Here is a 12,628-nt window from a genome sequence, read left to right as displayed (position 1 = left end):
ATCGCATCTGGGGCTCAGAGAGGGCCATCCCTTAACCAAAGTCACACATGGACCCAAACCTCCAGCAGCAGCTAGAGTACTTCGTCCCCGGGGTCCTCTCGCCACCTCTCGTCAACCCCCCCTCGGGGAGGAGCCGACCCGAGCCCCTCCTGCTCCCCGCCCCCGAGGGGCGGCCCGGGGGGCGGGTGGAGGAAGTGAGCGCAGCGGGGTGGAATGCGAGCGGGCGGGGCGGGCCAGCCTGGGGCGGCTGGGACAGCCGGCTAGAGGCCGGGTCTGCGGGCCAAGCGCGCGCGATGCCTCACTTCACCGTGGTGCCAGTGGACGGGCCGCGACGCGGCGACTATGACAACCTCGAGGGGCTCAGTTGGGTGGACTACGGGGAGCGCGCCGAGCGGGAAGACTCGGACGGTGAGGGTGCGCCCGGCCGGGGCTGTGGCCGGGACGGGGGGCGTCTCCGCGGGACTCGCGCCTTCGGACCGCGCGCGCAGACGTCCAGCGGGAACTCCACTTTTCTTGCTCCTTGCGCGCTCAGACTGACGAGTCTTTTTTTTGTTTTGTTTTTTGTTTTGGTTCGGGATTCCCGGGCTAGGTCGCCCTCCACCCACCCCCAGCTCCTCCCCCGAGGGCCGCGGGCGGGGGTTGCAGACGTGGCCGCTTAGGGAGGCCGGCTAGCGGGCTGCCTCGCTCAGGCTGGGGCGGAACGCGCCTCGGGTCCGGGTCCAATGGAAGCCTGGATTGCCGCTTCCTCACTTTCTGTGAATCGCCCCCATCCTCTTGAGTGTCACCCTCTCTTCCCCTGTGACTCACCGCCCCTCTCTTGTCCTCTCCCTTCCCCTGCCTCCTTGCACACTGGCCCGGTAGGAGGAAAGGGTGTGCTCGCTGAAGGGCCTGTGTTGGCCTTGGTGTGGATCTGTGGGTACCGTGGGCATCTAGGGAGCAGCCACACGGGGCCAGGCTTGTCTAGGCACTGTACGTGAAGCAACTCGTTTTAATCCTCCCAACCTCCCCCATGGGACAGTTTCTGTTACTCGCACTTAGGAAGGAGTGAAGGGAGGTGGGGAAGAGTTATATAACTTGTTCCAGTGGGATTCAAACCCGGATATGAGAGTGTAGTGCCTTAACTTAACCTAGGTATTAGGGCTGGTTATAGAGTTGAACCCTTTCCCCTTTCCAGTGCCTCTTTCTCCATCTTCAACCCCTGGAGGCTCCTCACACTTGGAATGGGAACAATACCGGGAATATGTGTTCGTCCGTATAGCTAGCTGTACAGGCATGTGTAAATGCACGTGTGTGGCTGGGTATCACAGGGTCAGGTCAGGACGTCCTCCCCATGTTTCCAGCTAGTGTTTCCAGCAAGGCTGCCAGTGATGAGCATGGTGCTATGATTGATAACAAATGCCTGTGATGTCTGGGACTGACCGTGATAGAAACATGTAGGAAATGTGTGTGTTGTGTCTGGTGATGGTATCAGAGGCTGTCTATCTGATAGGTCTGTAATGGTGACTTGCTTGAGGGGTAGTCTGTGCTTGATGTGAATCACCTGTCTGCCATGGCAGACAGGTGGAGCTACAGGCCAGGGGCATGGACTGCCAGATGTCACAGAGATTTGTCAGGTTTCACAGCTGTGTGTAAGTAACCCTAGTTCCAACATCCCTGGCTGCCCCTGGCCTGGTCCAAGGTATCAGAACAGTTTCCCTCCTTCCCTGGGGCTGGGAGGATGTTTGTCCCCAGAGGATGTGCTGAACTGCATCCTTGAGATTAGCCTGGACCAATGGGCAGTACTGAGCCCTTTCTTTGGCTCCGCCTTGGTCCCTCACCGGTTGACAGGAGTAACCTGGAGCTATGCTGGTGTGTCCTGCCAGATCCCTCCAGGCTAGGCGAGCTCCTCCCATCCCCACCCCCTTCTTCTCTTCCTATTTACTCCTTTTCGTCCAGATTGTGGTGAGTCTGCAGCATGGGGGATACCCTGCACCCGGGTGAGTGACTTCTTCTTTGTAGATGTAGCAAAGGATCAGAGAGCATAGAACTATCTTAGGCCTAGCTCTGTTAGGATCCCCCTCCCCCTGTCCACACACACACACACACACACACACACACATACACACACACATACACACTCTCACACGCCTTTGCTCTGAGGGGCATATATAGGCCTGCTCATCTAGATGGCCTGTGCCCATAGTAGGAAGGTCAAGGAAGGACATTATAGGTAGATTCCATATACATAGGGACCAAAAAGGTCACCCAGGTCACTCCCTACCGTGGGGGCTTTCACAATTGCCAGTAGGAACACACCTTCATAGGGAGCCCCAGGTCTGAGCTGTGCTCTGGTTCTCTGGGGGGGTCTCAGGTAATGTCTGAAAAGGTTGAGCCTGGCAGGCGGGCGGGCAGGCATGCCTAAGCCTGCCCTGGAATTTTTGGAATAGCTGAGGCCAGGGCCCGTAGCTTGAAGTTTAGGGGAGTAGAGACCTGAGGCTCTGCTTAGACCCTTTCATACCCCCGTAATCCTACGGGAGGGGTCCTTAAGTGAGGCTTTGCGGAGTGCTCTGCCTCTGTTTGAGACCAGACAGCACCTTTTCTGATGCATCGGGGAAGTTGGGAGACGGAGTTATTGTCTCTGCTTCATAAAAGATGGCATAGTAGTGTGAAGAGGCTAAGCAGTTTTCTGTGGGTCACACAGGGCAAGGGGCAGGAATTCAGGCCAGCCTGCCGGATATAGGGTATGTCCACAGTGGCCAAACAACTGTGCCGGAGGTCTTTTCTATGCTGTGGTATCATGCTTTACCCCAGAGTACTCCCTAAGTGGACTGGGCTCTAGAATGTGAAAAGAGAACCCGCAGCTCAACTCCCATTGCTCTGATAGACCCCAGACCCAAGTCTGACCCTCCTCACTAGACAGCCTTGTCTTGTTCCTGAAAGGGGTAATCGGCATGTACCAGAAGGTAAGGGCTGGCGACAGATTTTAGGAGAGTTCTGAGCCATCTGGGAGTGGTGCCCGCAGGGACAAAGGATCAGGTGTGTCATGGAGCAGGGCACTGCTGTGTGCTCAGCTCAGTATGTGCTAGGACTTTTTTCATTTGGTTTTTCAAAATAGGGTTTCTCTGTGTAGCCCTGGCTGTCCTGGAACTCACTCTGTAGACCAGGCTGGCCTCAAATCAGAAATCCACCTGCCTCTGCCTCCCAAGTGCTGGGATTAAAGGCGTGTGCCACCACTGCCCGGCACCTTTGGTTTCTTTTTAAACCCAAGGTTTCATGTAGTTAAGGCTAGCCTTGAACTTGATATGGAATTATGGATGATTTTGAAATTCTGATTCTCCTCGCCACCTCCTGGCATTCCACACCTGTGCCACCGAGCTCAGTTTCATGAGGTACCAGGAATCAAACCCAGGGCTTTGTGCATCCTAGGCAAACACTCTACCACTTAGGCTACATTCCTAGTCCTCGGGCTTCTTTGTTTGTTTTCTTTATACCGCTCAGGCTATCCTGGAAACCACTGTGTAGCCTGAATTGACCTTGACCTCAGGCTCTTCCTTCTGTAGCCTCCCAGGGGCCAGGCTTACAGGTTTGTACCACCATACCTAGGTCCACAGCCCTGTTTCCACACCTATGAGTCACAACCCCTTTGGGAGGTCTTCCAGCTCTTTTACAGGGGTTACCTAAGACCATTGGAAAACACAGATATTTACTTTAGGATTCATAGCAGTAGTAAGATTACAGTTGGGGCTGGTGAGATGGCTCAGTGGGTAAGAGCACTGACTGCTCTTCTGAAGGTCGTGAGTTCAAATCCCAGCAACCACATGGTGGCTCACAACCACCCATAATGAAATCTGACACCCTTTTCTGTGTACTCATTTATAATAATAAATAAATCTTTTCTAAAAATTACAGTTATGAAATACCAGTGAAATAATTTAATGATGGGGGCGTCACCACAACATGAGGGTCGCAGCCTTAAGAAGGTCTACAGTTTCTAGATAATAGTGGATTCTTCTTAGAAACAATTAGTATCGGTATTGGGACAGCCTGCAGTGTGTGCATTTAGAATAATTGATATTTATTTCCAGCTCCATGGAAGGATACAGAGGGCAAGAACTGAGAATAAGTGCTGGCTGCATCTGAGGGATACATTTATGGAAACTCCTAGCAGGCAAGGCAGAAAGGGAAGTAAGATGAGCTACAGAGACGCCATTTTCTTTTTTCTTTTTAAAGATTTATTTATTATTATATGTAAGTGGCTGTCTTCAGACACACCGGAAGAGGGCGTCAGATCTCATTACAGATGGTTGTGAGCCACCATGTGGTTGCTGGGATTTGAACTGAGGACCTTCGGAAGAGCAGTCAGTGCTCTTAACAGCTGAGCCATCCCTCTAGCCCTGAGACACCATTTTCATTTCTGTTACTGTCTTCATGTTCTGGTACTTGGTAAAGAGTTTTCAGTGTAAGTGGCAGGCATGGTTGGGTTTTGTGATTTTTCTTGTGATTCCTTATCCCGAATGAGTACGGAAGTTAGCACAAATGCCAGCGTGTCTGAGGAGCTACCAGACCCCATCAGACTCTAACATGACTTGGGTTGAAATGGCTGCTGGCTTTGGCATTGACTTTCGTTGACCTTAATCTGCACAATCATCGGATGCAGAACAGAGAGCCAGGTGTATAAAGCCAGGCACATGGACCTCCTGTGATCCCAGCATTGGGAGAACTGAGCCAGGAGGAGCCCTGGGGCTTGCTGGCCAGCCAGTCTAACTGAATTGGTGAGCTCCAGGTTCAGTGAGAGAGCCTGTCTGAAAAAATAAGGTGGAGAGTAAGAAATGAATGCACCTGATGTTCTGATGTTGACCTTGACTCTCATAGGCAGACATGTATGCACACATCCACCACGCGTACAAAAAAGAAAGTGGACATGTGCTTACATCTGTGATCCCAACCCTTGGGAAGCTGGGGCAGGAGCCAACCTGGGCTACATTTAGAAGCTGTCTCAGAGGAGGAAAAAGAGGGGATAAAGAATGTGTTTGTGGCCCAGTGGTAGAGTGTTAGTCTGTGGGTTTTATCCCAACACACGGCAAAAACAGACGTGCGGGCTCCTTCCTGGCTGGGAGGTTTTCTAGTTTCGGAGGCACATTTTCACCAGCCTGAGATTTGAGTGGTGGCTGGCCTCTTAATCTGTTCTGGAGTAAACTGGCTGAATCTGGGAACCAAAAGGCTAACTTAATCTTGACAGCAGTTCATGCCCCTGCATTCCCTATGTTTAACTCAAGATCCCTCTGGTGCCCTGGCTTTCCCAATGGCTTTTTTCTGGTTCCTCGTACCCATGTGAGATTGGCTCCATCTCCCAGCATGCTCTGGGTTATCAACCCCCCTCTGCCCCCGACACTTGACGCAGTGCATGGTGGGGTAATAAGCTGATCCTTGTAGGCCATAGCAGCGGGAGACGTTCTGTGTGGTTTCATCTTCCTGGAGGATGAAATGGTGTCTTGCACTCTAGGAGCTCCAGATCTCTAGGAGGAAGGAAGGTGGGACCTCAGGGTTGGTCATGGCCACGCCCTGCCTCCTCCACAGGCCCCGCGCTTCATGTACATGCCTGTGGCACTAATGTGGAGATTTGGAGTCTTGTACTACATAGAATGACCACCCGGGATTTGATTCCTGGGTGCTTCCCTTGCGGCCCTTCAAGAAGGCTGACAAGTGATGGGAAAACAGGCTGAACGTACAAACTCTGCGGCTTCCAAAAGCATTTTAGAGAGATGTGTATTTGCCGCTTCTCAGCATCTCGGCTAAGGTTAAGTGCAGAGCTATTTTCTAGGTTGGCTTTCTGGGTTGGGGTATTAGGTTGGGGGCCCGGGAGGTAGCAACTCCCTGGAAATCTTTCCCTCTCTTTCTACAGGACAAGGTAACCACCGAGAGAGCAGCCCTTTCCTTTGCCCTTTGGATGCCTCCAGAGGAAATGACTACTATGACCGGAACCTGGCACTATTTGAGGTATCTAAAGAGCTATTCAGGTGTGGTAGGCTGGCAGGGGCTTCTCCCATCAGGCTGGCTTCTCTTCCGGTTCCGTCAGCCCTCCCCTTTTTGCAGCCATCCAGGCTGTGGTTCTCATGGCCCCTACAATACACTTCGCCCTGCCAGACCCCCTTGCAACCTTACCTCTGTCTCTAGGGCCGTCCGTTCGCCTTTGCCTTCCTTGCAGCCCCTCATCAAGGTGACTCCTTCCTCCTCCCCTCCATTCCTAGGGCTTCTGCCAGCCCATGGCTCTGGTCCCTGCTGTAGATAGAATCTTTCTTTTCTTTCCCATTGGCTCTTCCAACTCTTACCCTCTGGATACAGAGGTTTCTATCCCACTCTGCCCTCCATAGCTAGAGCTGCAGTGAACATGTCTCTGGAAAGATTGCCATGTTTGTGCCTTCCAACTGGAAATTTTCCCTTTTCAGACCCAAACTGAGAAGTAAGATCTGGATTTAAGACATGGTTCAGATTCCTAAACTCTGAACCTGTACGTCCATCTGCCTCATAGCCAAGTAACGTCGGCTTCTCTGTCACCACATACCCAAAGGGCCTACATCTTCATTTGTCACCCTAACCTGGCCTCCTGTATATGTCAGAAAGGACCTGACAAAGGGTTAAGACAGTGGGCAGATGGCAGAGTCACATAGGCCACAGGGGCAGGGAAACCTTGGACCCCTCTCTCGCTCGCTCACACATGCACTGATGTGAATTCTAGAGACCCAGTCATAGCTTCAAAGTGGTGGCCAGCCAGTGTGCAGTCTGTCTGCCTGCCAGCAGAGCCTGCCCTTCTTTCTCCCCTGAGGCAGGTGATTTTCACAAATGGGCTGGCAGTGATTACAGCCAGGGTTGGGCAGAGAGACCAAGCCATTGGGCTGGGCCTTTGAATACTGCCTTCTGGGGTGTGGTGCCCACACCTGCCCAGTTCGATGACTTGGGCTTCCCCAAGCAAGAGCCAGGATCAGGTCCAGGCCTGCCTGAGGGCTTGGCAGTGGGCCAGCAACCAAGCTGCTGGCTCCACACAGGTAGCCTGACACTGGCCTAGCCTGGCCCATTGCCATCTTGCCCCGTGGCTCTGTTTACAGGAGGAGCTGGACATCCGCCCAAAGGTGTCATCTCTCCTGGGCAAGCTTGTCAGCTATACCAACCTCACCCAAGGAGCCAAGGAACACGAGGAAGCTGAGAGTGGAGAAGGTGGCCGTCGGAGAGCTGCCAAGGTGAGCAGGTCAGGGGCAGCATAGGGACCACATCTGGGAGACCACATCTGGGAGACAGACAGATTACCATGGAAGCAGATGTTTCCCTGTGTAGTGTTGAACATACGTGGACCAGATGGTAGGCGTGGAGGGGGAGAAATAAGTGCCTTAAGCTGAAGGAGCTGTCAAAGGCTGAGCTAAGTGGTATGGAAGAGCTCCTGACGGCAGAGGGGCAGAGGACTCTCAAAAGAAACAGAAAGAACAGTAGCTCCTGTACTTAGCAATCAGCATACCAGCATAGGAGACACTGGTTTTTTTTTTTGTTGTTGTTGTTGGTTTTTTGTTTTGGGGGTTTTTGTTTGTTTTTGGTTTTTTGAGACAGGGTTTCTCTGTGTAGCCCTGGCAGTCCTGGAGCTCACTCTGTAGACCAGGCTGGCCTCGAACTCAGAAATCTACCTGCCTTTACCTCCCAAATGCTGGGATTAAAGGCACCAGTGCTCGGCAGACTTGGGATCTTTAATATTATTTGTGCGCGCGCGCACACACACACACACACACACACACAAAGCTTTAAGACAGAAACATGGCTTGGTAGTACATACCTGGAGTCTTAGTAATTTTAAGGGGCAAAAGGAGACAGATCAGCTGTCCCAGAGGCTATCTTAGGCAAAGAGCTGTGCTTGAAAGGAGCTGGGGTCTGATCCTAGCCATGCCATTCTCATTGGCAGTAAGTACAAACCAAAGGACTTCCTGGTTGAAATAAGCCAGGTTATCAGCAGCTTCAGGTGTTGCTGAGTTGGGTCCAAGAGAGAGAAAGCCAAGCTAAATTGTATCCTTTCCTTTCTGCTTATAGACATTTGCCCACTCTTCAGAGAGGGCAGCTGATAACTTGAAGTGGTCTAGACCTGACCACTGGTTGCAATTTTGTTGGCATGTTCTGAGCTAATGATAGCAAGAACTCTGCCTGTCTCTAGCCATCCCTATCCAGCCCTGTAGGAGAGATCTCAACTTCCGAAGAGTTTTGCTTAGTGCTGGTAGGATCCTTGGACAGTGCTGGGGAGCCCATGGCTAGGAATGAAAAATCCCCCCAAGAAAGGTCTGTGGGAGAGAAACCTGAGTTAACCTATAGCTTAATTAGGAGCCTGTGAATGCTCAGCCACACAGTTTACCTGAGCCTAGTATGATGGTGTAAGAGGGTAGCTAACAGCCTTAGCCCCACTGGCTGATCTGTGGAAGGAGAAAGAGTCTAGTCAAATCTATAGGAAGCTAGGGAGCCATGGGCCTCAGAAAAGAAGGCTTGAAGCAGGAAAGGAGGGTCTCCAATCAGACCATGCCTGAAAGTCAGACTCTCCCTGGCAGCCACTTCTGTTCTAACCCAATGACCTTCCGAGGCTGCCAGGGGTTATTTAGGGATTCAAGAAGCATTTCCGGCCCAGCCCTTTCCCACACTGCCCTTTTCTTAGAGTGACTCAGCCTAGGATGGGGGTAGGAGTTGGAGTTCTTGCTATTACCATTGCCCAGTAGGTGGTGTCCTCTGAGAAGGGCTCCAGAACCCCAGGAAGGTTCTCTCTCACCTATACAGCCATGTGTGTGTGTGTGTGTGTGTGTGTGTGTGTGTGTGTGTGTGTGTGTGTGTGTTCTTGTCCAGGCTCTCTTGAAGATCCTCAGGCCCCAGCCCTGGCCCAGCTTCAGGGAAGAGGAGGCTCTGACGGGGTTCTGTGGATGCTCTCAAGATGCCACTGGCCTGGGCTGCATCAATGATGCTTCTGTACACACAGCCTCTGCCATGGCCTCCTGGGTAGCCCCTCATCTGCCCTTAGAGAGTTGAGAAACTGCCAATCTGTATGCTAGAGCATTCTCACTTGCTCACAGCCTCATCTCTGTTCTGTCTGTGGGACTCCCCTAAGTCAAAAGAGACACTTCTTACTGAAAAGTTCAGGAGCACTTTGGGGGCCTAGTTTTGTCTGTTGGTGTTAAGAAGCTATGTTAGTCAGGGTTCTCTACAGGAATAGAACTTAAAGAGTATAAATATAATAAAATGTATAACATATTTATTCAATACATTTAATATTAAATGTGTAATATTTAAATTATATAAATACACTTGTATATTATATATCATACCTATGGTATGTATAGTTATAAATATATAGTTCAAAGTAAAAAAATATACACACATATAAAGGGGATTTGCTAGAGTGGCTTGCAAATTGTGGTACAGCTAGTCCAATACTGGCTGTACACCAAGGGGCAGTCCAGGAATCCAGTGCTGTTCAGTCCATTAGACTGGATGCCTCAGCTGGCCTTCAGTATATGCCAGATTCCTGAAGAAGGACTTGCTAGTGAGAGTGAAGGCAAGTAGGCAAAGAGAAAACCAGCTTCCTTCTTCCATGTCCTTCATATAAGCTGCCAGCGGAAGGTTTGGCCAGATTAAAGTGGTTCCTCTTACCTCAGAGATCTGGACTAGAAGTGGGTCTTCCCACGTTGATGATTTTATTAAGGAAAAAAATCCCTCACAGGTATACCCAGCCATTTGAGTCTTAGTTAATTCCAGATGTAGTCTAGTTGAGAACTAGAAATAGCCTTCACATAAGCCAAGTCCACTAAACATAGTCGTGGATATACCAGTAGACCGGTCTATAGTCCAGAGGAATGCATTTCAAAGCTGGTGCTGACAGGAGAGGTGAAGTATATCCAGAGGCCAGAGCCAAGGAGCCTGGGCCACATATCCCACACTTCATTAGAGGGCAGTGCAGAAGATTGTCAACAGGAATCATGGGATTGGACTTGGTTTTCAGTGTGGAGAGGTTGGCAGATATCCGGTGTCCCCAGAAAAGTTTGGTAAGAAGCAGGCTAGTGTCAGGGCATCAGGGAGGCCAGGGAGGCAGGAATCTGTCTACCTGAGCTGGAGTTGGGGGTTAGAGAGAGGGAGGGACAGGAACATCATTTTGAGCTTTGGCTTGGGTAATGAGACCTGCCAGGTGAGAAGAGGGCTATCTAAGACAGGCTTTACTTTCCAGAAGTTGAGCAGAAATGAAAAGCTAGGTATTGCAGTGCACTTCCGTAATCTCAGTACCCATGAGGCTGAGGCAGGAGGATTGCCATAAGTTTGAGGCCAACGTGGCTTATATAGTGAATCCCAGGATAGCCTAAGTAAAGAACAAGACTCTCTCAAAGAAGAGAAGAACCGGACATAACCATTGGCACCTATTATCATAGCACACAGGAGCCTGAGGCAGGGAGATCATCAAAAACATTGGGGCTGGCTTAGTCTACATAGAGTTCCAGGCCAACCAGGACTATACAGGACCTTATCAGAAAAAGCAAATGAACAAAAACAGCAGAAGAGGAGGCAATGTGGGGGAAGAGCTAAGCTTTATACATAAGCATTATGCATAAGGTTTAGAACCTTACACATAGGACAAGAATAGGGTTGTGTCTGTCCAGATGGCCCACTGGGTAAAAGCACTTGAGGCATGAGCCCAGGGACCTGAGCTTGAGAGAACTAATGCTCAGTATTGTCCTCTGACCACCACATGTACACTGCGGCAAGTACATGCCACACACACTCCTACAGTAGTGATTAAAAAAAAAAATAGGGACTGGAGAGATGGCAAAGCACTGACTGCTCTTCTGAAGGTCCTGAGTTCAAATGCCAGTAATCACATGGTGGCTCACAACCATCCATAATGAGGTCTGACGCCCTCTTCTGGTGTGTCTGAAGACAGCTACAGTGTACTTACATATAATAATAAATAAATCTTTGGGCCGGAATGAGTGGGGCCGGAGCAAGCAGAGGTCCTGAGTTCAATTCTCAGCAACCACATGATGGCTCACAAACATCTGTACAGCTATAGTGTACTTATATACATAAAATAAATAATAAAATAAATAAATCTTAAAAAAAAAAATCAGATCTCATACCTTCCTAGCCTGAGCTGGCTTCCTGGACAGCTCTCCTATCCTGGAGAGATAGCCTAGCATCTGCTCCTACTTCCTGTGTTCTACTGGACCCCATGTATAGAGGCTGCTGAATGACTAGGGCCTCCTTCCTGTGACATCCCTGGACCTCACTGGTGCTGTGTGTCCCCTCCCCCATGCCCACATAGGCACCCAGCATGGGTACCCTCATGGGAGTGTACCTGCCCTGCCTGCAGAATATCTTCGGGGTCATCCTCTTCCTGCGGCTGACCTGGATGGTGGGCACAGCTGGCGTGCTGCAGGCTCTCCTTATTGTCCTCATCTGCTGCTGCTGTGTGAGTGTCCTTGTGCGCCACAGCTGGGCTGGGCATGGGGCAGGTGGCCACCCAGCTGAGCTGCTCATCCAGGCCTTCCCTCCTACAGACCCTGCTGACGGCCATCTCCATGAGTGCCATCGCCACCAATGGTGTGGTTCCAGGTGAGTGAATGCCACACCCGTAAGGCCTGTTATAAGGAGCATGTTTAGAATCCACTCCGTTAGTCAGGCACCGTTGGCATATGCCTTTAATCCCAGCACTTGGGAGGCAGAGGCGGGTGGATTTCTGAGTTGGAGACCAGCCTGGTCTACAGAGTGAGTTCCAGGACAACCAGGGCTATACAGAGAAACCCTGTCTCAAAAACAAACAACAACAAAAAAGAAACCACCCCCATCTACCTACTGGCTTCCATTGCTCCTTCTCCTCAGGTGATATCTGGTAAAAGTCCCATCCTTGACGCTTAAGACAGTGTGTAACTGCCCAACAAACTTTGAAACTGCTGTTGTGTTTTGTTAATATCAAGAGTAGTGTGCCCTGCACAAGAAAGAGCAGAGCATGTTTACCATGAGAGCTTAAAGGGGTAGGAAACAGAATGGAGAACCGAAAGCACCCACCACCTCACCAGGCTGAGCTCATTACTGCTAGCCTTTTGATGGTACATGGTCTTAGGCGCATACAAACTACTAGTCTCTCTCTGTGTATATATACAATTGATATTTTCCATATATATGCACCTATATATGTTCAGACATTTCCCAGATTTAGATTTTTTTTTTTAAAAGCAGGCTACTCTATGCTAGGATATAACCCCTTTATGGAATAGTCTTCTATTTATCGGTTCTTCTTTTTCAACATTATATTTTTGTTTGTTTGTTTGTTTGTTTTTGTGTTGTTGTTGTTTTCTATTCTTTTGTGATATGGTGTCACTACGTAGCCCTGGCTGGCCTGAAACTCTGTAGACCAGGCTGGCTCTGAACTTGAAGCGATCTTGCTTCTGCCTCCTAAGTGCTGGGATTACAGGCACGTGCCGCTACACCAGCCTTTCTCTCTCTCTCTCTCTCTCTCTCTCTCTCTCTCTCTCTCTCTCTCTTCTCACCACTATTGTCAGGAACAGTCTGGAAAACCCTTAATGCTTCCTTTTGGGAAGTCCTAGAGGTGGAGTTACAACATACAAGTAATTGACCCCTTTGGCATTTT

The 12,628-nt window shown here is 50.3% G+C and overlaps 1 protein-coding gene across 2 annotated transcripts in view; it reads left to right on the top strand.

The window, feature by feature from the left end:
* The first annotated feature begins 202 nt into the window (after positions 1 to 202).
* Positions 203 to 12,628, top strand: part of Slc12a4 (solute carrier family 12 member 4) — a 23,679-nt gene continuing 11,253 nt past the window's right edge. Inside the window, exons 1-5 of one of the 2 annotated variants that reach the window (XM_031341255.1) lie at positions 203 to 408; positions 5,882 to 5,976; positions 7,083 to 7,214; positions 11,303 to 11,449; positions 11,538 to 11,592. In XM_031341255.1, the coding sequence (XP_031197115.1) occupies positions 294 to 408; positions 5,882 to 5,976; positions 7,083 to 7,214; positions 11,303 to 11,449; positions 11,538 to 11,592 (544 nt within the window). In that variant the 5' untranslated portion in view covers positions 203 to 293. Of the gene's footprint in view, positions 409 to 906; positions 1,977 to 5,881; positions 5,977 to 7,082; positions 7,215 to 11,302; positions 11,450 to 11,537; positions 11,593 to 12,628 lie in introns of those variants that run through there. The other variant, XM_031341254.1, reaches the window with a different exon arrangement.

The sequence above is a fragment of the Mastomys coucha genome, unplaced genomic scaffold, assembly GCF_008632895.1.
Source record: "Mastomys coucha isolate ucsf_1 unplaced genomic scaffold, UCSF_Mcou_1 pScaffold22, whole genome shotgun sequence".
Lineage (NCBI taxonomy): Eukaryota > Metazoa > Chordata > Mammalia > Rodentia > Muridae > Mastomys > Mastomys coucha.
Note: the sequence above shows the minus strand (reverse complement) of the source record. Positions and strands in the feature narration are given on the sequence as shown.